This window comes from Pristiophorus japonicus, chromosome 13 (assembly GCF_044704955.1).
Source record: "Pristiophorus japonicus isolate sPriJap1 chromosome 13, sPriJap1.hap1, whole genome shotgun sequence".
NCBI classification, from domain to species: domain Eukaryota; kingdom Metazoa; phylum Chordata; class Chondrichthyes; family Pristiophoridae; genus Pristiophorus; species Pristiophorus japonicus.
The window spans coordinates 65,710,308-65,735,327 of record NC_091989.1 but is presented as its reverse complement, the minus strand read 5'-3'; the positions used below and the strand labels follow the sequence as shown (position 1 = coordinate 65,735,327).

At 44.7% G+C, this 25,020-nt stretch overlaps 1 protein-coding gene across 1 annotated transcript in view; it reads right to left on the bottom strand.

The window, feature by feature from the left end:
* The window catches only part of pde3a (phosphodiesterase 3A, cGMP-inhibited), a 572,752-nt gene that overhangs the window by 40,991 nt on the left and 506,741 nt on the right, over positions 1 to 25,020 (bottom strand). Inside the window, exons 8-11 of the mRNA XM_070897592.1 lie at positions 18,838 to 19,028; positions 16,293 to 16,430; positions 9,816 to 9,927; positions 3,015 to 3,128 (exon numbers count right to left, since the gene is read on the bottom strand). Coding sequence (XP_070753693.1) covers positions 3,015 to 3,128; positions 9,816 to 9,927; positions 16,293 to 16,430; positions 18,838 to 19,028 — 555 coding nt within the window. The remainder of the gene's footprint in view (positions 1 to 3,014; positions 3,129 to 9,815; positions 9,928 to 16,292; positions 16,431 to 18,837; positions 19,029 to 25,020) is intronic.

Here is a 25,020-nt window from a genome sequence, read left to right as displayed (position 1 = left end):
TTACAGAATACACTACAACTCATTTAATGTGCTGACATGGATTGAGAACTGGTTGGCAGACAGGAAGCAAAGAGTAGGAGTAAATGGGTACTTTTCAGAATGGCAGGCAGTGACTAGTGGGGTACTGTAAGGTTCTGTGCTGGGGCCCCAGCTGTTTACATTATACGTTAATGATTTAAACGAGGGGATTAAATGTAGTATCTCCAAATTTGCGGATTACATTAAGTTAGGTGGCAGTGTGAGCTGCGAGGAGGATGCTATGAGGCTGCAGAGTGACTTGGATAGGTTAGGTGAGTGGGCAAATGCATGGCAGATGAAGTATAATGTGAATAAATGTGAGGTTATCCACTTTGGTGGTAAAAACAGAGAGACAGACTATTATCTGAATGGTGACAGATTAGGAAAAGGGGAGGTGCAACGAGACCTGGGTGTCATGGTACATCAGTCATTGAAGGTTGGCATGCAGGTACAGCAGGCGGTTAGGAAAGCAAATGGCATGTTGGCCTTCATAGCGAGGGGATTTGAGTACAGGGGCAAGGAGGTGTTACTACAGTTGTACAGGGCTTTGGTGAGGCCACACCTGGAGTATTGTGTACAGTTTTGGTCTCCTAACTTGAGGAAGGACATTCTTGCTATTGAGGGAGTGCAGCGATGGTTCACCAGACTGATTCCCGGGATGGCGGGACTGACATATCAAGAAAGACTGGATCAACTGGGCTTGTATTCACTGGAGTTCAGAAGAATGAGAGGGGATCTTATAGAAACGTTTAAAATTCTGACAGGTTTAGACAAGTTAGATGCAGGAAGAATGTTCCCAATGTTGGGGAAGTCCAGAACCAGGGGTCACAGTCTAAGGATAAGGGGTAAGCCATTTAGGACCGAGATGAGAAGAAACTTCTTCACCCAGAGAGTGGTGAACCTGTGGAATTCTCTACCACAGAAAATTGTTGAGGCCAATTCACTAAATATATTCAAAAAGGGGTTAGATGTAGTCCTTACTACTAGGGGGATCAAGGGGTATGGCGAGAAAGTAGGAATGGGGTACTGAAGTTGCATGTTCAGCCATGAACTCATTGAATGGTGGTGCAGGCTGGAAGGGCCGAATGGCCTACTCCTGCACCTATTTTCTATGTTTCTATGTAACACTACACTTTGTGAATATTTGCTACCTTTTCCCAGGCCAACTGTTTCGCTCTTCTGACCCTTCCTCTCGATGCCAGTGAAGTAACTGATCTTAATCCAGCTGTTATGGAACATCCTGTCAGATATGATGTGAGATTAATGTTCAATCATGCTTGTCTTTCTGGCTCATAAAAATACTGTCCATCGTATCTGCCACATTGATCAGTCTGAAGTATTCCAAGCCAACTTTATCTCTACTCATAATGTTTGCAAGTTCACTACTAAAGCTACTGAACACGATATCATTGAAAAGAAGGATTAGCGCCGAGAGTGATCAACATATGGAATGGACTCGCTAATAAAACTAGTGGAGGTACAAACTCTGGAATCATTCAAGGAACAGTTAGATGCTGCAACGTGAAAACTTGGTGAATCAAGGTGGGCCAAAGGGCCAATCTCACTTGTAATCTTGTGATTGAGTAACTAAGAAGAGCAGAAAATACGTCAGATTGAGCATGAGTAATGAACCTCCTTTACATTTGGAAGTTGGGAAAGAAAAACATAAGAAAGAATGTGGAAATGTAATCAGAATGAGCACTGGTGGATTTTGAGGGAGCTTTACTATGTGTCTAAACCAGGTGTGTCCATGTTTCCGATCTTCATGGGCTGCCTCGGTGCACACCAGACAGCCTTGGAGGGTCATATACGCAGTTTAAATTCATGTTTCGACTTATCTGGACAAATCCTAAGCTAATAGGTCATACAGTTCTGACCACGATTCACCCACCAGAGAAACAGCAGAGCATAGCCATGCAAGTCTCAGAATGAAATTCGAACGTGGCAAGCCAGCAAGTAAGAAAGTTAAGCACATACGGAACTGAGTTCCTCAGATTCTGATTCTGGCCTCTTGAGCATCCTTGATTATAACTGCTCAACCATCGGTGGCCGTGCCTTCAGCTGTCTGGGCCCAAGCTCTGGAACTCCCTCCCTAAACCGCTCCGCCTCTCCACCTCTCTTTCCTCCTTCAAGACGCTCTATAAAACCTACCTCTTTGACCATCTGCTATAATTTCTCCTTTTGTGGCTCAGTGTCAAATTTATTTGTTTTGTCTCATAGCACTCCTGTGAAACGTCTTGGGAGGTTTTACTACGTTAAAGGCGCTATATAAATACAAGTTATTGTTATTGAGTTGCTGGACCTTGTAGGCCAGATTTCCAGCGTTCCCCATGAGTAAAGATTTGTTTCGAACCTTCCTTTTAATATTTGGCCTGGTTATCTGATGCCTGTGCCATCTCATTATGAACAGAAACAATCTATCACTATTTATCTTACCAGAACCCTTCATAATCTTGAACACCTATATCAGGTCATCCCTTAACTTTCTCTACTCTGGTGAAGAAAGCCCAAGCTTCTCTCGCCTTTTTTAACTGAGACCTCTTGTCTCTAGTGCCAGCCACGTGGTCATCATCTTGTTCTCTGAGGTACCATTTTAGCCTATTTCAAAGTTGCTTTTTTTAAAAATGTAAAGTTCTGTCCTGTTTTACTGACCGTGTTCGACGATTAAAAAATCAAGCAAAGACACAAACTTGGTTACATTGCAGCACGGAGAGGCATTGTACACGAAAAGGGTTCATTTCAACTGTGGCATGTTTAGCACAGTGGCTAACATGCTTGTGTTAAAACCTTGTCTGCATTATTTTAACATGTTCATTGATCTATTTCCAATAAAAAATAGTGCATGAAGAAAATGAAGCCCTTAAATATTAAATGACTACCACCCTTAGCCGATTGCTCGAATTTCGGTGGAAATACTTTTTCTTTAAGTCGCTCGACTGCTGCTGGCTTTTTCTTTTAGTCAAAAGGAAAGAGCTTTCTCATGTAAAAAGTTGTACCTGAATCACTCATTGAGCCATGATCACTCATTGTAGTCTGCAGCCCTGGGACTGGCTGTGTGGTGAGGTACCAGACTGCGTGCAACACATCCGTGGCATGTATGCGATTGTGATCTGTTGATTAAAAACACAAGACACATCCTCATACTACTTTCTGCAAGTTTTCCAGACTCGCTGCAATTAAAGCATCAACCTGGTGTTTCAATCAGAGAATGGATATCAAGAGAAATGGGGATAGTGCAGGAAATGGGAATTGAGATAGAAGATCAGCCAAGATCTCATTGAATGGCGGAGCAGGGTCAAGGGGTCGAATGGCCCACTCCTGCTCCTAATGTTCTTATGAATGCTGAAATACACAATAACTTACATTTATATAGTGGCCCAGATTTTGTTGGAGCAGGGCATCTAACAGCATCTGGCCTTTGTTAGGTTTAAACATTTTTTTGTGTGCAGAGTTGCTGATAGTGTGAGCTGATAATGTCGCAGTGAGGGAAACCGAGCATCTGGGAGCCGAGTGAGCAGGTAAAGCAACTGTGTACCTCTTTAACCAATCAGCTTGAAGGATTGTGAAGTTAACAGTGCAAGGACTGAGAAGAAAGTGTAAATTTGAATGGGTGAATTCAATTTCAAATCAGGTACAGAAAGAGAAATAAAGAGCCGGAAAGAAAGATTGGATTGGGAGAGAAAAAAAAGAGACAGAAAGGGAAAGTAACTTTTGTTAATAAATTTTTTATTTTACTTTATAAAAAATCTCCCAAAACAATTAAAACCTGAAGGAATGAGACTCCACACTTGTAACATTTAATTTACAGTGCTCGAGAGATTCGTTGTCAGTAATTAACATTTATCACGTAGTTAAAAGGGTATTTAGACTTGAATGGACAAGAGTTAACTTTCCGGGGCAAGTTTAGTTCGTATCTAATGTGTAAATACAGCAAATTCACGCTGTTCAATGCATTCCAATGGTGAGGCAGGCAGCAAATGGTCGTTTTCGTGAAGCAGCATATCTTGGATAGCAACGTTTGGATATTTGAGTTTATCAACGCATCTGCTCCTCACCTGAAGTTGCTGTAACATTTACGCGTAAATAACAGTGAGCAACAATAGCTCCACTTTTACTTTGACAGGAAAATCTGGGCTAGTGTCTTTGATGTTGAATGTGCCAGCCTTGGCTCAGTGGTAACACTCTCACCTCAGAGTCAGAAGGTTGTGGGTTCAAATCCCCATCCACCGACACAAGCAAAAATGTAGGCTGACAAGGTCATCATCATCATAGGCAGTCCCTCGAAGCGAGGATGACTTGCTTCCACGCCAAAAAGTGATGAGTTCACAGGTGTTTCAATGAAGGATCTAATATTCCAGATCACGAACTACATGCCGAAGGGTGGAAGATGCCTTTGCTTGGATTTTTTTTAACGTGTGGTGGCCGTTGCACACCAGCCACCACACGGGCTTGACAGAGCTAGATCTTGGTCCAGTGGCAAGGATTACCCAAGACTAACTGGAGACCAGCTCTGCTGCACAGACCGAGCGGGCACACATATCGCAGTGTGGGCTGACCCATGCTGCTTCTGGGCCCCAGATTCACACCTCTCTTGGGCCCCGGTCACTCCCCTCTACAAACTCTTGCCGTCCCTTCCTGCTGTGCCTGCCCGCACTGCAATCAGTGACCTGGCTTCGCAGCCGTCGCCCTCCTGCAGCAGCACGCGCTGCTCCCTGCAGTGGTATGCCCCTGCACGCTGCTCCCTCCAATGGCCCCGGCCTGCTGATGGTCTTGCAGGCCGGGACCGCTCCGAGGCAGTGTAGTACTGAGGGAGTGCAGCACTGAGAGGTGATGTTCCGGTGAGACGTTAAACCAAGACGTCTGCTCTCTCAGGTGGACGTAAAAGATCCCATGGTGCGATTTCGAAGATGAGCAGGGTAATTATCCCGTGTGTCCTGGCCAATATTTATCCCTCAACCAACATCACTAAAACCGATTATCTGGTCATGATCTCATTGCTGTTTGTGGGAGTTTGGCTGCCGCATTTCCCACATTACAACAGTGACAACACTCCAAAAGTAGGTCATTGCCTGTGAAGCTCATGAAAGGCGCTGTGTAAATGCGAGTCTTTTTAGAAAAACATCCCATGGTGCTTCACAGGAGCTGTCAAGAAAAAATGTTGGGGCAGAGAAAAAAATGCCGATATTAGGAGGGGTAAAAAAAAAGCTTGGTTAATGAGGTCAGTTTTAAGGAGGATTTTAAAGGAGAAAAGGCAGGTGGAGAGATTTAGGGAGGGAATGCCAGACAGGAGTCCTAAATGGGGCTGTTAGCATCCAAAACAAGATCAACACCCTGCAGCCTTCAGTCAGAACACCAACCTGCCCTGCCCAGTGCTGACTGGCCTGCTGTGCGTTTCCAGGACTTTAAAAAAATATATATATTTCCAGCATTTGTGTTTTGTTTTTTTTCCGCTTGTACTGGAAATCCGGGGATCAGCGCTCCAATGACGCAAAAGGGGCGATAAGCAGGTTCTCTGACCATCTTAGTGAAATTGCAGAAGTGCAGAACATTCCTAATCGCTTAATGCGAGAAATGCGATTTTGTTGGTGGGAACAAAAAAAAAATGATAATCGCAACGTGCTGGCAATAACAATCTTTTCATGATTCTGAAACAGCGAAGCTACTTGACCCCCGATGTATTTCAAAAAGTCTGAGAATGCAGCTGTGGAATGTACAATTGCAACGACATACGGCCCAACAACAGCAGAGCTCAAGTACAGCCTGCCAGCTTTATCTCCCTAGTCCTTAATTCCCCAGATATGGCAAATACATGCGACAGATAACTCTCCCGTTAGTGCAGTAACACTGCCACTCTGAGTTTGGCCTAGTGGTGCCACCTGGTGCTATCGCCCAAAATAAAATCCAATGGTATTCTCTATATAAGGCTGGATTTTCAGGTCTTCTGCTCTCCGTTTGTAGCGGCAATGGCGGTGGTGAGTTGTTCTGGCCGGACGATCAGCCTCCAGCGCCCTGCAACAATCCTCGGGTCCAGTTTTGCGCCTTGCTGAGCAGCACCGCCCGGAAGAACTGCGCGCAGTATGCAACGCCCCTGGTTGTGACACCGGCACAAGTTTTGAGTCTTGCCCCAAAGCACGTCTCGCACTGACCACCTGGGAAATGAGGCAGTCCAACGATATCGATAGCGGAGTGCAATGTAGTGGACTCCTAAGGCAAGTGTGATTGTTTAAAAACATTTTTTTTTGCAATTTGTGTTGTGATGGCGTGGGCAATGTTTTGGGCAATGTTTTTGTGGTATTTATTTTAGTCTCCCCTCCCCCACCCCAGGTGTCTCTCGGAGCGCTCCCGGCCCGGCTCTTTAGCTCGGGAATTTCCCATCCTAACACCCTCGAGAGCTGTTCAACGCTTCCCTTAGCGCTATGCCCCCGACTCAGGGCCCAGCTGCTCAAACTTACTGACTGAGGCCCAAACTATTCCCAGGCCCCGCTGCCATTACCGCCCCAAAAACATCAAAGCCGAAAATCCCGCTCATATATGTCCACTAGTCCAAGGAAGTATCATTCGCAACATACAGATTTTAATGGCACAGACAAATGCTAGCAAGAATGTAACATGTACGGTATTAGAAGTGAAGGTAACAGGGCTGTGCAAATTACAGTGTACATGGCATGATGAGGAAGTGCAGTGCTGAAGGAAGGAACGTCTGTAACCTTAATCATTGCCACAAACTCCAAACTTTAAGTACAAAAGTCCCAGACTATAAAAAGGGCACATGTTGCAACTGGTGGTGATACCCCCTTCCCCACACCTGAAGATACTGATGAATGTATGCTCAGGAGAGAGACTGTGGAAGGCATAGGCCCTGTAGAGACTGAGGAAGACAATAGAATTAATACTAAATAGTAATGAGACAGTCCATGATTTGCACAATGTATTACATCAATGTGTCCATGCACGACTGTGCACAAGCACATGATCATGGTCTTTGTAACAACAACAAAGTACCCGAATGGACAAGAATACTCTTGTGCTTAGAATGTATCTGCTGTGCTCAAAGAACAAAGAGAATCCAGCAGGCCATCAGGAACATCGAGAGACTATCGAACAACCGAGGCCTGATTATGGGAGTAACCAAAAATGCTGAACTGCCCCCAAAAAAAACAAATTGTGACAAACCACACCTGAACCAAAGGAACAGGTAGACATCACCTCAATTTGAAGTCTGATACGAAGGACAACACCCGAGAGTGAAGCCCTCCCAGAATACCGCACTGGAGAGCCAGTCTAGGTTATGCGGTCATGTTGTGGAGTGGAGCTTGAACCCACAACCGTCTGACTGAGAGACAAGAGGACAACTAACTGAGCCTAGTTAACACAATGCATCACCCATGGCAGCAAGAGTGGAAGATTCACTTACAAAGGCCATGGGCAGCATAGTGGCACTTGCTCAGCTGTGTGGTAGATGGTCATGTCTTCAAGCTCCATTGCAAGTATTTGAGCACAAAATCTAGTACTGAGGGAGTACTCCATTGTCAGAGGTGGCATTAATCAAGGTCTCGTCTGTGTGTTCAGGTGAATGCAAAAAATCCCATGGCTATATTCAAAGAAGAGCCGGGGAAGCCTGGCCAACATTTAGACCTCAAACCAATATTATCAAACAAAGAGTAACTGGCCATTTATCTCAGTGTTGTTTGTATGATTATGCTATGTGAAAACGGGCTGCCTTGTTTGTCCACCGAACAGTGACTGTACTTCACGAGAATTCAGTGGCCATGAAGTGCTCTGGGACATCTCGAGGAGGTGAAAGAAAGTTCTTTCTTTTCTTTCATAAATATTCCAACTTCTACAACAGCTTTAAACTCCAAATTATGGCAGCTTTTTTGACCATTTTAGTCAACCATAGGTGAGGATTCTGAAGCTGAGCGATGTTCCGTGTTTTTTGCTATTAAGATCGGTGGGGGTAATGGCTTAGATAGAATAGGAACTTTAAAATAGATTGGGCTGCCGGCCCAGATAATATACCCATAATGAATTGGGACAGGTGCTATGCAACCCCTTATCCATATTTTAATAGCTCCCTGGACTGTTTCCTTAAACTAGAAGTATGCTGGCGTAGTTCCAATTTAAAAAAATGGTGATAAAGCTGAAGCAAGTAACTGTGGGCGTGATTTCAGTGATAAGTAAGATGTTCGAAGTAATCTTTAGGGATTCTTTATATGGCCAATTAGACAGAGAAGGTTGGATCAGTGACACCCAACACAGTTTCTGGCAAAGAAGGTTGAGTCTTACAAATTTGACTGAATTTCTTGAAGAAAAAAAGAAAGGACTTACATTTCTAGAGCGCTTTTCACGATGTCAGAACGTCCCAAAATGCTTTACAGCCAATGAAGTACTTTTGAAGTGTAGTCACTGATGTAATGTAGGAAACGCGGTCGTAAATTTGCACACAGCAAGCTCCCACGGACCCCATCATCATCATAGGCGGTCCCTCGAATCGAGGATGACTTGCTTCCATGTCAAAAAGTTCACAGGTGTTTCAATGATGGACCTAAAATTCCAGGTCCGAACTAAATGTTGAAGGGTGGAACATGTCTGTGTGTGGATTTTTTTAATGTGTGGTGGCCATTGCACACCAGCCATCACACGGGCTTGACAGAGCTAGGTCTTGGTCCAGTAGCAAGGATTAACCAAGACGACTGGAGACCTGCTCTGCTGCACGGACCTAGTGCGCACACATATCGCAGTGTGGGCTGGCCCGTGCTGCCCCTGGGCCCTTGGCTCTTCTGGGCCCCGAACTCGCGCCTCTCGTGGGCCCCGATCACGTCTCTCTACAATCTCTCGTCGCTCCTTTGCCCTGACCTCGCCACTCCTGCAGTACCTGCCCACGCTCCAATCACCGGCCTGGACCTTGATGATGTCACTCTTCACTGCTGTTGCTCTCCTGCTCCAGCACGTGCTGCTCCCTGGAGTGGTACCCTGCCTCGCTGTTCCTTCCGCTCCCCGGCCTGCTCCAATGGTGCTCGCAGACCAGGGGCCGCGCAGACTGCTGGGCCAGGGCTACCACACTGCTCCTTCCACTCTCTCACAAATAGCAATGAAATCATGAGCAGATAATCTGTTTTCTGGATGTTGGCTGGGGATCAATATTGGCCAGTACACTGGGGTGAACATCCCTGCTCTTCACAGGATCCGTTATCCCCACCTCAGAGGGCAGACAAAACTTTGGTTTAACGTCTCATCCAAAAGATGGCAGCTCCAGCAATGCAGCACTTCCCACAGCACTGCACTGCATTGTCAGTCTGGATTTCTTTGCTCAAGTCTCTGGAGTGGGACTTGAATCCACAACCTGCTGACAGTGTACATTGGTGTGCATCTCTCCAGCATGGTTACTGGGCTAAGCATGGAGTGTGACCAGTGTGCCAGTCTGCTGCGGGCCGCAAGTCATATACGAGAAAGACTTTTGTTGCAATAACCCAGAGGCAAATCAGAAGGCGATGATGGTAAAATGGTCGACAGTGATGTTGCATTAAAGTGTAAAGGGCAGGTTGACTGCATTTCCCAGCAGGGATTTGTATTAGAGGCTAGATGTTGGGCTACCACACTGCAGTGCCAATTCTCCAACCCGTGTTTCTCTCCAGCACAGCTCACTGCATGAAGCACGGGATCGGGTGCTCAGCTTTATATCCCCATCTGCAGTATATACGCCTCCAGATAGCAAGAATCACATTAAGACTGAGTGATGGCTAAGATAGTACTTGGGGTGATGTTTTCCCACACAAGTAAAATACAAGAATACTTACAGGGGATATCTCTGTATCCATTTTCTAATGCATGAAAGTAGTTCATGAACTCCTTTAATGGGATTTTAAATATTTCAAAAAGTCCAGTGTCTTCAAACAGTCTGAAGGCCACCTGTACCAAGGGAGAGATTCAGTAATTAGTACACGGAAGGTAGCAATAGTCACTGGAGAGAAACCAGCCTGGTACGGACCACTAAAGCATGGAAACACCCAGATTTTCCGACTAGCCTTAACTTAAGAACATAAGAGCATAAGAAATAGGAGCAGGAGTAAGCCCTACAGCCCATCGAGCCTGTTCCACCATTCAATAAGATCAAGCTGGTCATCGACCTCAACTCCACTTTCCCACCCTCGATTCCTCACATACGTCAACAGTAACCTAAGTAAGGCCAACCAGAAAACTCAGACGCACTGTTTCCCTTCCCCCTCGCAACTCTTTTATTCAAGTACCAGCTGTGGGCGGTCTGGGACACAGGGACGGATACAATCCACTGACCCCGAATAAAAATGCAATTGTGTTTCATTAATCTGAAATAATATGTTTCCAATAAGGCAGCAAATAGTTTCAAGAAATTTAAGGAGCATTCATCAAATTAACATCATAGACCGCAGGGAATTCAATTCTAATGGGTTCTTAAAAACTTCCATCCTTTATTACATTGCACTGGGAACTGGTGCAAAACAATTCAAGCTCAACATAATTATGGTATAATGTGCAATCTATTTCCAAGCTTTTCTTACACTTATCAGAGGCACAGACTTCACAGGCCATAAATCGCACTGTGCTATCAAGTTAAGTTATTTTAAAGATGTTTTGTTTGTCTTTACAATAATTGCCGTTTAAAGCTAGGATTATACTTGCCTTCTGACACGGATCTGTGCTCCTCAGATTGATAAGCTAGATGAGGTAGTGGGAGCAGTTATACTGACTGAGTCCCTTTTTATCTCTGAACAACAGCTTAAAGCTGCTACAGCAACAAATGTACATGCATATATCCCCCGAACGCACGTTGTGAACATTGCACAAATTGTTATGTATATATACATATATGTGTATGAATATTTGCGTTAATTTGTGTGTGCGTGTGGGCGTGTGTGTGTGTGTGTGCGTGTGCGTGTGTGTTTTGTGCGTGGAGGCATATGTGGGGCAGCGCATCCAGGAGGGTGCTGAGCACCTCGAGTCTCGTCGCCGAGAGCATGCAGAAATCACGGAAAGAGCGGAAAGAGCATTTGGCAAACTAGTCCCACCCTCCCTTACTCTCAACGACTATCTGCCCCACCTGTGACGAGGACTGTGGTTCTCGTATTAGATTGTTCAGCCACCTAAGAACTCATGTTAAGAGTGGAAGCAAGTCTTCCTCGATTCCGAGGGACTGCCTATGATGATGATATGTGTGTGTGTGTAAATGTGCACGCGCATGTGTAAGTGTGTGTGTGGCCACCATTCAAGAGCCTAGACAATTTACATTTCCACACAAGTGCAGGGTGCGCCTTCTGTTGATCCAAAGAGTTGGACTCGTGCTAATATTTAAAGTTCAACAGTGACACTATTGAGTGTTGTGCCACACACTTGATTGTGGGATGTGTCAACTTCTTGTGCTACTCTCGAGTTGACCGACAGTTGCTGCCCTTGGTCGGTCTCTGTTGAAATTCCGCATTCAAGAGCATTATGGGATGTGCTGCTCTGTATTGTATCACACATATAACTAATGGCAATGAATGGAACATGCAAATCCCCCATAGCTGGGCATATGTAAATCGGGACTGAAAGATTCAAACATTGGTGGTAATTTTGACTTTTGCCGATAGTGTAGAATGGGCAATAGCAGAATAGCAGATACATCTCTCCTGATTTTCATTTCGATTGACGTCAATGGGAATGGGAATCGGGAGTGGTGAATATCGGGGAATGATCAGATAACACCTGGTTTAAACTATCACCAAAAGTTAAATTGAGAGCCCAATGTGTTGTTTAAAGGACATGTTGAGTAGGACAATTAATGAATTAATATTTCTCAGTGTGAAAACTAGAGCAATCTTTATCACTCCAGCAGCGTATGTGTGTAGACTGCAAAACCACCACCTTCTCTACAAATTACCATTAAACAAGCGATTCTCCCGTGTTTCATTGGATAGTTACCTTATTTAAAAAAGTGCAACAATAACTGAAACCACACAGTTTTAAAGCATGTTACTGTAAATAAAAATGGCAGTCCAAATGATATATCCACTTAATATCAAAATCATAACTTCCCCCTCCTGATTTGCTTCTGCTTTTCCCTTCCGATGAAACCTGTTGTTAGTGCTGTCCTCCGCACATAAAACAGATGCAATTTATTGGTAATAGATTGAGAAAAATAGCCGTTCTTGCCAAGATTGTGAATCTAACTAACTCCAACACAGAAAGACTGCCTAAAACCACGCCACGAGCAAAAGAGAAAGCCTTCGCTTCTGTACAAGGTCAGCAAGGAGGTGACATTTTATTTTCTGCTCCAATTGCTCCCAGTCAACAGCTCGCAGATCACAAGTACAAATTAATATCGAAATAACCTTGGGACCTTACGCAATGTTTGCATATTAACAATAAAGTCCTCGAGTCTAAATTACTGCACGACAAAAGGTGCACGATAATAAAGGCATAAAGAAATCCAGAACTTCCTGAATAAATAAAATGTTGCCATTAACCTCCCATTGAAAAAAAAAGCTGATTGCAAGTAGGGCAATGCAACCCCAGAGCCAAGCTTGTCGGTTCCTCTTTGTTCCGCATCGCAAGCTTCGATCAGTGGAATAACATCGCAACCATGCAAACTGAAATCCTTTTCCACTTCCCCCTCTCACAGAGACTGATTTCAGAGAGTCGGGACTGAAACAGCCGTGATTGAACCGAGTCTATTTCTCTGCACTTCGTTAGCATGACATGCTGCTTTGTATCAATTGTAATCTGATTTTCTCTTTTTATTCAGTCTCGGGCGTCATGGGCAAAGCTGAGCATTTATTGCCCATCCCTTAGTTGTCCTTGAGAAGGTGGTGGCGATAAAAATTCAACATAGTTTGGAGAATCAACCTGGGACGTTCTTGCTCTGTATGCATCAGCTATGCGCTGCTTAGGCATTTTCTTATAAGAACCTAAGAAATAGGAGCAGGAATAGGCCACCTGGCCCCTCGAGCAAGCTCCACCATTCAATAAGATCATGGCTGATCTGAACATGGACTCAGCTCCATTTCCCTGCCGCTCCCCAGAACCCTTTACTCACTTATCACTCAAAAATCTTCTATCTCCACCTTAAATATATTCAATGATCCAGCCTCCACAGCTCTCTGGGGCAGAGAATTTCATAGTTTTACAACCCTCAGAGAAGAAATTCCTCCTCATCTCAGTTTTAAATGGGCGGCCCCTTATTCTGAGACTATGTCCCCTTAGTTTTAATTTCCCCTATGAGTGGAAATATACTCTCTACATCTACCTTGTCGAGCCCCCTCATTATCTTATATATTTCGATAAGATCACCTCTCATTCTTCTGAACTCCAATGAGTATAGGCCCAACCTACTCAACCTATCTTCATAAGTCAACCCTCTCATCTCAGGAATCAACCGAGTGAATCTTCTCTGAACAGCCTCCAATACAAGTATATCCTTCCTTAAATACGGAGACCAAAACTGTATGCAGTACTCCAGGTGTGGCCTCACCAATACCCTGTGCAGTTGTAGCACGACTTCTCTGCTTTTATACTCTATCCCGCTTGCAATAAAGGCCAACATTCCATTTGCCTTCCTCATTACTTGCTGTACCTGATTACTAACTTTTTGTGTTTCTTGCACAAGGACCCCCAGGTCCCTCTGTACGGCAGCATTTTTCTCCATTTAAATTATGATTTGCTTTACTATTTTTTCTGCCGAAGTGGATAACCTCACATTTTCCCACATTATACTCCATCTGCCAAATTTTTGTCCACTCACTTAGCCTGTCTATATCCCTTTGCAGATTTTTTGTGTCCTCCTCACAATTTGCTTTCCCACCCATCTTTGTATCATCAGCAAACTTGGCTACATTACACACGGTCCCTTCATCCAAGTCATTAATATAGATTGCAAATAGTTGAGGCCCCAGCACTGATCCCTGCGGCACCCCACTAGTCACCGTTTGCCAAAGAACTCCAGTAAATTTGTCAAACATGATTTGCCTTTCACAAAACCATGTTGACTCTGCTTGATTGAATTATGCTTTTCCAAATGTCCCGCTACTGCTTCCTTAATAATGGATTCCAGCATTTTCTCAACCACAAATGTTAGGCTATATGTCCTCCAAGTATTTTGATCCCCCCATCCCCCTCCCCCCCCCCTCCTCCTCCACGCATCACCCACCAGGAGAACCTGATTGAAGAGAAAGATTGGCAGAAACCAATCAACCATTGTGTTGTGCAGGAAAGTAGCACAGTCTTTGAGTTCTCCCTTACTATTGAGTGACACCTCAAACTCTTACTGGCCAGGCCACAGTTGTGAGAAGCAGCAGGCCAGAATCTGCATGCTATCACTTGTAGTGCAGAATCTTAGTACAAAAACACGCTACCACATTACAGATCAGCCATGATCTGACTAAATGGCGGAACAAGCTCGAGGGGCTGAATGGCCTGCTTCTGATATACGGGTTTTTTTACGATCAAACCTGAGATTGATAGATTTTTGTTAGGTAAGAGTTTCAAGGGACATGGCCCAATGGCGGGTAAATGAAGTTGAGGTACTGATCAACCATGATCTAAGTGAATGGTGGAACAGGCTCGTGGGGGGATGAATGGTCTCATTCTGAGCTGCCGGATTCTATGATCCTACGAATGTGTAGTATCGCTCAGCATGGACCAGTAATACTGGTAAGTAAATCCTTTGGAAACTGTGGTGATTTTTGGTGGGCGCTAGCTCGGTGCAGTGGGCTGAGGTTGCAGACTGAGGCCTAGATCAGCCGAAGGGTGGGGCTGGGGATTCAGCAGCAGGAGGCTGGTGAGTGGGGTTCAGGGGTAGCCCAAAGGTAGGCCTGGAGTAGAGGCTGCAGACCAGCATCAGACCAATCAGCGAACACTGAGGTACACTGGCATGTGCTCCAAACCATGACTTCAACATAGGCTCCACCTGATAATCCAGATCCCACAAAATAGGCCTTCAATGACAGATGGACAGATAAATATCATTTTATAAACATACAAAATTGACGGGCGGGCAAAAGACCACTGGTCCATCAAGTTTGCTGATGACACAAAACTAGGTGGGATTATGAGTTGTGAGAAGGATGCAAAGATGCTGAAAGGCGATTTAGATAGGTTGAGTGACTGGGCAAACACATGGCAGATGCAGTACAATGTGGATAAATGTGAAGTTATCCACTCTGGTAGGAAAAACATAAACAAATATTATTTAAATGGTGATAGCTTGGGCAAAGTCAATGTACAAAGGGACCTAGGTGTCCTTGTACACCAGTCATTGAAAGCAAACATGCAGGTACGGCAAGCATTTTGGAAGTCAAATGGTATGTTGGCCTTCTTTGCAAGAGGATTTGAGTACAGGAACAAGGATGTCTTACTACAATTATACAGGGCCTTGGTGAGACCACACCTGGAGTATTGTGTGCAGTTTTGGTCTCCTTACCTAAGAAAGGATATACTTACCATATAGGGAGTGCAGCGAAGGTTCACCAGACTGATTCTTGGGATGGCTATCTTATGAGGAGAAATTGGGTCGACTGGGCCTGTATTCACTAGAGTTTAGAAGAATGAGATGTGACCTAATTGAAACGTATACAATTCTGACGGGGCTGGGCAGACTGGATGTGGGGAGGATGTTTCCCCTGGCTGGGAAGTCTAGAACAAAGAGTCACAATCTCAGGATATGGGGTAGGAAATTTAGGACTAAGATGAGGAGAAATTTCTTCACTCAGAAAGTTTTAAACCTGTGGAATTCTCTACCACGGAAAGCTGTGGAGGCCAAGTCACTGAATATATTTAAGAAGGAGATGGATAGATTTCTAGACACAAATGGCATCAAGGGTATGGGAGAAAGCAGGAATATGGTGTTGAGATAGAGGATCAGCCATGATCATATTGAATGGCGGTGCAGACTCGAAGGGCTGAATGGCCTACTACTTCTCCTATTTTCTATGTTTCTGTGTTTCTAAGCCTGTCCCACACATCGAGTTGATTGTAGCACCATGACTAGACACATCCATCCCTCCCCCCACCACCTTTGTCCCTGTCCACCTATCGCCATGTAATCCCTTGGGAGAGGCAAAATAACAAGGAAAAAAAATCAATTTTAACATGCATTAGGTAAAATATTTATTTGTCTTGCCTCTAAAGGGAACCAAATGTACACAGGAATCACCCTGCCAAATCACCCTACTTACTTTGAACATCCGTGACAATAGAAACATCTTGTGCGTCCGTACAACACAGAACACCAGTACCCTAGCACGAGAGAAGCACGTCCTCACCTGACTGAGGATCCGGCCACATTTTGAGCCCGTCTTCTCCACTAGATCGAAGATGGGGAAATTCCAGTTGTTCAACTGTGTGAATAACGGTTCCAGGCCTTCCATTAGAAGAGGTTCCGGGGCAAGAATTGGTTTATCCTGGAAAATAAAAAGAACGATTTACCCGGAATGATGAGGACACTTTTCAATATCTGTACTAAGAATCTTGGAAGGGCAACTTTAACCTCACCCGGCCGTCGGGAAACCTGTGGGATCAGGTATTGCACTTATTTTACACCCAGCCCAATTTTACTCTCCAGTAAAGTCAACGGAACGTAATATTTGGCGGGGTGTCAAATCAGCGTTCCACCCAACCCCGTGGGTTTCTTGCCCAGCGAGTTAGGTTAAAATGACCCCCTTCATGTTTGCATTCCATTATAAATTATTTCCTTATTTTTATGTTTCCATTCCAAATTCCTATGTCCATACTTATAATGGAAACTGCCGATGTAAACTTGCCACGCTGTAATTACACCTTCCCACCAGTGGCGGTGCTGTTGTGTATCTGCTTTGATTCTCCTAGCTCTGCTGTCTGTACTGCACAGAAATGCCGATGTTCCAACGCATTCCACTTCTCTGCGATAATTCACTTACACGTTAATGGACAAGCCCTAAATATTTGTGGCGTGTTTAGTGGGTATCTAGTGGGTGAGCACAGCAACGTCATGCTCTTCGTGTGATACAATGCCGAGCCTCTGGGCGAAAGGAGCAGGAAATTGCTGTCCGATTTACTCCTTAAGGTGATCCTTACCGCAAAATCCGGGCCAATGCAGTGCTTATAAAGATAGCAACTGAATTACACCTACATGTCAATCCATCTCCTGCCTTCTATCCCCACTGCACGAGAAGGATGCTCTTTATGGCTCATGTGCAATGTCGCGGGCAGCCAATTAACATTTTTCTATACATACACTGGGTGTGGTAGAGCTACGGTTATGTCACTGGACTAATAATCCAGAGAACGCGAGTTTAAATCCTACCAGGGGGCAGTTTGAAAATTTCAATTCAGCTAAAAATAATCTGGAATTAAAAAGCTGATAGAGTAAAAGTGACCAGGAAGCTGTTGGGTTGTCATAAAGACCCCACAGCTTCAGTAATGTCCTTCAGGGAAGGAAACCTGCCATCCTAATCTGGTCTACATGTGACTCCAGTCCCAGCATAGTTGACTCTTAACTGCCCCTGCCTCTGAAGTGGCCTAGCAAGCCACTCAGTGGTATCAGGGCAACTAGCCTTGCCCCCATCCCGAGAATGAATTAAAAATATGCTGCATCTTTCCATTGAAAAGTCTCCTGCATATTAAATGTGTTCCCATTTTTGTAAGCCTTTTTTCTTTAATGCTTATAATAGGATTTTCCTATCAGATGGGACGTTCAGTGTACTGGACGAGTTTAACTGAACTCCTTTGCGTCTACATGCAGTTGCAGGCTTTGGCCACTGGAGAGCGCAGTGGACCAGTTTATTCCCCTTACTAACAGTAGGATTTGTTAAGTAAGTATTTTTTTAAATTTCTTTAAGGGTAAAAAAAATATATATATACATTTTACTTTATTCTTCCTTCCCGATCAGTTTCAGACTGTGAAAACATCGTTTCATCCTTTGCGCTGTTTCCGCAGGGTGCGTCAAAGAGGAAAATTGGGCCGAGTGTTAGATTGGCGGCTGCTTGTAAATCTCAAGCTCCTCCTCTTGGGGAGAGGCAAAGTTATAAAGGGCAGGAGACTGCTGGCAAATGTTTCGCTGTCTCAATTTTTAGTACTTCTATTTAAGATTGTATTTAAGATTCTATTTAAGTTCAGCTGTGGCTCAGTGGGTAGCACTCTCGCCTCTGAGTCAGAAGATTCTGGATTCAAATCCCACTCCAGGGACTTAAGCACCTAAATCAGGGCTGACACTCCAGTGCAGTGCTGAGGGAGTGCTGCACTGTCGGAGGTGCTGTCTTTCAGATGGGACGTTAAACCGAGGCCCTGTCTCCCCTCTCAGGTGGATGTAAAAGATCCCATGGCACTATTTCAAAGAAGAGCAGGGGAGTTATCAGTGTCCAGCCCAATACTCATCCCTCAATCAGCGTAACAAAAACAGATTATCTGGTCATTATTACATTGCTGTTTGTGGGAGCTTGCTGTGCGCAAATTGCGTTTCCTTCATTACAACAATGACTACACTCCAAAAGTACTTAATTGGCTGCAAAGCGCTTGGAAATGTCTGATGGTCATGAAAAGCTCGATATAAATGTACATTTATATTTTTGTTTATTGTTCATTTATTTCTTTTTTGATCTTTGAGCCAATCAGGTGCAGGTGTGACACAAATTTGCATGTGTAACCGTGTGAAGTGTGAAGTGTGACGGACAATCAGTTACTATTTTTTAAAATGGTGAATCCATTCACGCTTCCTGATCAGTCTTACTAGCAAACGGGTTTAGATCCATCCACTGCACCCCAACAGGTGAGCGGTTCTGTGCACAAAGCCCTTGCGGCTTCAAACAAAGCAAACGTATTCAATGAAGTACCTCGGCTGGAATCAAGTGGTGCAGCAGGTGGCCTTCGGGCCTGTAGTTTCTACAGCCAGAAGCGGCGAGGGACTGCGACAACCCTTTGGAACAAGATTCCTGCTCGTCATCATTCTGTGTGACATCACTGCTGTCGCTGTTGTTTGTTTCATGGGTGCTGTCATAGTCAGAGGTTGGTTGCACAGCGTCATCTGCAGGAAACAAAAGTTCATCAGACCATATCGTGTCTCTCTGCTGTATCTGGCCCTTTCAATGATAACTTGGGATGAGGAAACTATGCCATAAATTTGGTCTCCGTAGCCTTCAGGACACTCCCTAAACTAAACAACAACAATTTACATTTATATAGCGCCCTTAACGTAGTGTAACATCCCAAGGCGCTTCACAGGAGTGTTAGGAGATAAAAAGCCCACTCCCAGTTGAGTGATTGCTTCCAGGTCATTCTCTGGGGTTAAAGGGTGTTCAATACAGGAGGGGGCGGATCGGCAGCCAGTTACATACCCCGCTCGATTCTACTCTCTGGTCACTTCAGTGGAAAGGAACAAGGACGTATGCGTAATGGGCGGGGGAGGGTAATGGGGGGGGCGGGGGGGAGGGTGAGGGAGGGAGGGTAACGGGGGGTTAATGGGGGAGGGTAATGGGGGGTAAGGGGCGAAGGGTAATGGGATTATGGGAACTGGGAGGGTAATGGGGGGGGTGAGGGTAACGGGGGAGAGTAACCGGGGGAGAGTAATGGGGGGAGGGTAACGGGGGGGAGAGTAATGGGGGGAGGGTAACGGGGGGGGGGAGGGTAACGGGGGGGAGGGTAACGGGGGGGAGGGTAACGGGGGGGGGAGAGTAACCGGGGGAGAGTAACCGGGGGAGAGTAACCGGGGGAGAATAACCGTGGGGGAGGGTAATGGGGGGGAGGGTAATGGGGGGGAGGGTAATGGGGGGGAGGGTAATGGGGGGGAGGGTAATGGGGGGGAGGGTAATGGGGGGGAGGGTAACCGGGGGAGAGTAACCGGGGGAGAGTAACCGGGGGAGGAGGTAATGGGGGCGGGAGAGGGTAATGGGGGAGCAGGGTAACGGGCTGACGATCCTTTACTGCTTGTTTTGCGCTCCCACCAAGGTTGAATTTTACACCTTTAATTCAAATTTTCTGGCTCCTTTCTCATTGTTCGCTTCTTAGTAATTGTTTTATGTATTCCATGAAACCTTGGCTGGACTCTGGGACAAATCTGGGCGGCAAGGGCGGCGGGTGTGGGGGGAGGGGGGGGTGGGCGGCAGCCAGTTAATCTGAAGAATAGGTTAGTAATTGGTTGGAAGACAGAGAGTAGGAATAAAGGGAATGTACACTGATTGGCGCGATATGACATGTGCTGTTCTCCAGGGCTGGGACCTCAGCTTTGATATGTCGATGCCTTGGATGAAGGAGTAGAGAATTATATATCCCAGTTTGCATATGATATTAAGTTAGGAAGCACAGTAAATTGTGTTAATAGGAGCAGGAAGTTACAAAGGGACATAGACAGCTAATTTAAGAACAAAAGAAATAGGAGCAGGAGTAGGCCATTCGGCCCCTCGAGCCTGCTCCATTCAATAAGATCATGGCTGATCTTCGACTTCAACTCCACTTTCCTGCACTGCCCCCATCACCCTCGATTCCCTTAATGTACAAAAATCTATTGATCTCTGCCTTGAATACACTGAAAGACTGAATGCCTCCACATCCCTCTGGGGTAGAGAATTCCAAAGATTCACCACCTATTGAATGAAGAGATTTCTCCTCATCTCAGTCCTAAATGGCCGACCCCTTATTCTGAGACTGTGACCCCTGGTTCTAGACTCTGCAGCCAGAGGAAACATTCTCCCTGCATCTACCCTGACAAGCCCTATAAAAATTTTGTACGTTTCAATGAGATCACCTCTCATTTTTCTAAACTCTAGAGAATAGCGGCCTAGTCTACTCAATCTATCCTCATAAGACAATCACCCCATCCCAGGAATCAGTCTGGCGAACCTTTGTTGCACTTCCTCTATGGCAAGTATATCCTTCCTTAGATAAGGAGACCAAAACTGTACATAATACTCCAGGTGCGGTCTCACCAGGGCCCTATATAATTGCAGTAAGACATCTTTCCTATATACTCAAATCCTCTTGTAATAAAGGCCAACATACCATTTGCTTTCTTAATTGCTTGCTGTACCTGCATGTTAACTTTCAGTGATTCATGTACAAGGACACCCAGGTCCCTCTGAACACCAACATTTCCCAATCTCTCACCATTTAAAAAATACTTTGCTTTTCTATTTTTCCTACAAAAGTGGATAACTTTACATTTCTCCACATTATACTCCATTTGCCATGTTCTTGCCCACTCACTTAGCCTGTCTATATCCCCTTGAAACCTCTTTGAACCCTCGTCACAACTTACATTCCCACCTAGCTTTGTATCATCAGCGAACTTGGATACATTAATGGCCCAGAAATTCCAGCCTCGCGGGGTCCGTATGAAGCGTGCATGCACCCAAGCAAGGCCTCGCGAAAGCCGGTTCTTGGGGCGCAATGTGCATGTATCGAAATCCGGCTTCTTCTGACAGAATCTATGCATCCTCGGGAGAAGGACATCTGCGCGGCAGAGATTGGGCTATTGGCCCAGCGTATGTCCTTCAAATTTTTACGCCTGGTAAAAGCAGGTGCATAATTTACTTTTACCAGACGTAACACTTTTAAAACATATAAAAATTACATTTAATCTTTCATTTTTGTATTAAAAACCCTGTCCATTAAGGTAAGTTTATTTTTAACCCTTTATTTAAATAAAACACATAAAAAAAAATTCCCAAAAATATATATATTTTTTTAAACATTTAATTACAGTTAATTTCAATTAATTTTAAAAAATGAGTTGTTTTTAAAAATTTATTATGCTGTGTTTCTTGTTTTAGAAAGGTTTTCTCATTGATAATAATGGGAACTCGTAAAAACGGAGATTCCATTTTTATCAATGAGAATACTACCCAGTGATTGGTGTTCCAGGCCCATGTGACACCAGCATTTCCGTCCATACGTGGAAGTCATCTTCCCATACGCTGTGCATCGAATAAAGGCCTCCGACCACAATCATAGGTTCATCTGTGAACACCAGGTACTTTTGTAGATTTTTTCGGGTTAGAGGCGTTCGTCTGAAAGAAGCCTCCAACCTCAATTTCTGGATCATTACATTTGGTCCCCTCATCCAAATCATTGATATAGATTGTGAATAGCTGTGGCCCAAGCACTGATCCTTGCGGCACCCCATTAGTTACAGTCTACCAACCCAAAAATGACCTGTTTATTCCTACTCTCTGATTTCTGTCCATTAATCAATCCTCAATCCATTACCCCCAATCCCATGAGCCCTAATTTTGATTAATAATCTCTTGTGTGGCACCTTATCAAATGTCTTCCCAAATACGCCACATCCACTGGTTCCCCTTTATCCATTCTGCTACATACAACCTCAAAAAACTCTGTGTCAAACATGATTTCCCTTTCATAAATCCGTGTTGACACTGCCCAATCCCATTATTATTTTCTAAGTGCCCTGCTACCACGTCGTTAATAATAGATTCTAACATTTTCCCTACTACCGATGTCAGGCTAACTGGTCTGTAGTTCCCCATTTTCTCGCTCCCTCCTTTCTTAAATAGCAGGGTTACATTTGTTTCCTTCCAATCCATGGGAACCATTCTCGAATCTATGGAATTTTGGAAGATGACAACCGATGCATCCACTATCTCTATTGCTACCTCTTTCAAAACCCTAGGATGTAAGCTATCAGGTCCAGGGGAATTATCGACTTTCAGTCACATTAATTACTCCAGTACTATTTTTTAGTAATACTAATTTTTTTCAGTTCCTCAGTCTTGCTAGACCCTTGGTTCTCCACTATTTGCAGAAGTTTTTTTGCATGTTCTTCTGTGAAGACAGACGCAAAGTATTTGTTTAATATCTCTGCCATTTCCTTACTCCCCATTATAATTTCTCCTATCTCAGCTTTTAAGGGACCCACATTTACTTTCGCTAATCTTTTCCTTTTTACATACCTATAGAAGCTTTTACAGTCCATTTTTATGTCTCTCGCTTGTTTACTCTCATTCTATTTTCCCTTTCTTTATCAATTTCTTGGTCCTCCTTTATTGAATTCTAAAATCCTCCCAATCTTCAGGCTTACTGCTCTTTTTGGCAACATTATAAGCCTCTTCCTTTGATCTAATACTATCTTTACCTTCTCTTGTTAGCCACGGTTGGACCACTTTTCCTGTGGGGTTTTTGTGCCTTAAAGGGATGTATGTTTGTTGTATATTATGTATTAATTCTTTAAATGCTAGCCATTGCTCGTCTATGGCAGATGGAGTGCAATGTGGGGAAATATGAGGTCATTCACATTGAAAGGCAAGTTGGACTATTTTCCTAATGGTGATAGTCTAGGAACTGTGGAGGTGCAAAGGGATTTGGGTGTCCAGGTACACAACTCACGAAAAGCGAGTGCACATGTACAAAAAGGTTAATGGAATTGTTGGCCTTTATCCCAAGGGGGCTGGAATAAAATGGGGAGGAAGTTATGCGTCAGTTGTACAGAATCTTGGTCAGTCCACATCTGGAGTATGGCATTGGTTTGGGTCTTGCAGCGGGTGCAGAGCATTCATCAGAATGATACCGGTGCTTAAAGGGTTAAATTAGGAGGTATGCCGCTACCAAATTGTCGACATATCACTCCAGGGAGCAGCACGTTTCGGAGCAGGAGAGCAATGGCAGTGAAGAGGGACATCACCAAGATCCAGGTCGGTGATTAGAGCGTGGGCAGGTACAGCAGGAGCGGCGAGGTCTGGGCGAAGGAGCGGCGAGAGTTCGTAGAGCGATGTGATCGGGGCCCAGGAGAGGCGTGAGTTCAGGGCCCAGAAGAGGAGAGGGCCCAGGGGCAGCACGGGCCAGCCCACACTGCGATATGTGTGTGCACTAGGTCCGTGCAGCAGAGCTGGTCTCCAGTCATCTTGGTTAATCCTTGCCACTGGACCAAGACCTAGCTCTGTCAAGCCCGTGTGGTGGCTGGTGTGCAACGGCCACCCCACATTAAAAAAATCCACGCACAGGCATCTTCCACCCTTCAAGATTTAGTTCGGGACCTGTAATTTTAGGTCCTTCATTGAAACACGTGAGCTTTTTGACATGGAAGCAAGTCATCCTCGATTCGAGGGACTGCCTATGATGATGAAATTAGGAGGACAGGTTGCATAAACTTGGCTTGTAATCCCTTGAGTTATGGGGATTGAGGGGTGATCCCATCGAGGTGTTTAAAATGATAAAGGGATTTGATAGTGTAGATATGGAGAAACTATTTCCTCTAGTGGAGGCATCTAGAACAAGGGACACAATCTTAGAGCTAAGCCATTTAGAAATGAAATCAGGAAGGATTTTTTCACACAAAGGGTAGTGGAAATCTGGAACTCAAAGGCTGTGGATACTGGGCGTCAATTGAAATTTTCGAAACTGAGATCAACAGAGTTTTGTTGGGTAAGGGATATGGAACAAAGGTGGGTAAATGGAGTTGAGATACAGATCAGCCATGATCTCATTGAATGGCAGGACAGGCTCGAGGGGCTGAATGGCCTACTCCTATGTTCCTACATAACTCTGGCCCAAATCTGGGGGGGAGGGGGGGGGAGTGGTGGTGATAGTGTAGGTTATATGAAGGGTAACACTGGCACAGATTGTTGGGACGAGTTATAAGAACATAGGTGCAGGAGTAGGCCATTCGACCCTTTGAGCCTGCTCCGTCATTAAATAAGATCATAGCTGATCTATTTCGATCCCACCTTCCTGCACAATCCCCATATCCCTTGATTTCCTTAGGATTCTAAAATCTATTTATCTCTCCCTTGAATATACTCAATGACTCAACATCCACAGCTCTCTGGGGTACAGAACTCCAAAGATTCACAACCCTCTGAGTGAAGAAATTTTTCCTCATCTCCGTCCTAAGTAGCTGACCCCTTATTCTGAGACTATGACCCTTAGTTCCTGGTTCTCCAGCCAGGGGAAACATCCTCCCAGCACCTACCATGTCAAGCCCCTTCAGAATTTTATATGTTTCGATGAGATCACCTCTCATTTTTCTAAATTCTATGGAATATAGGCCTAGTCTACACAATCTCTCC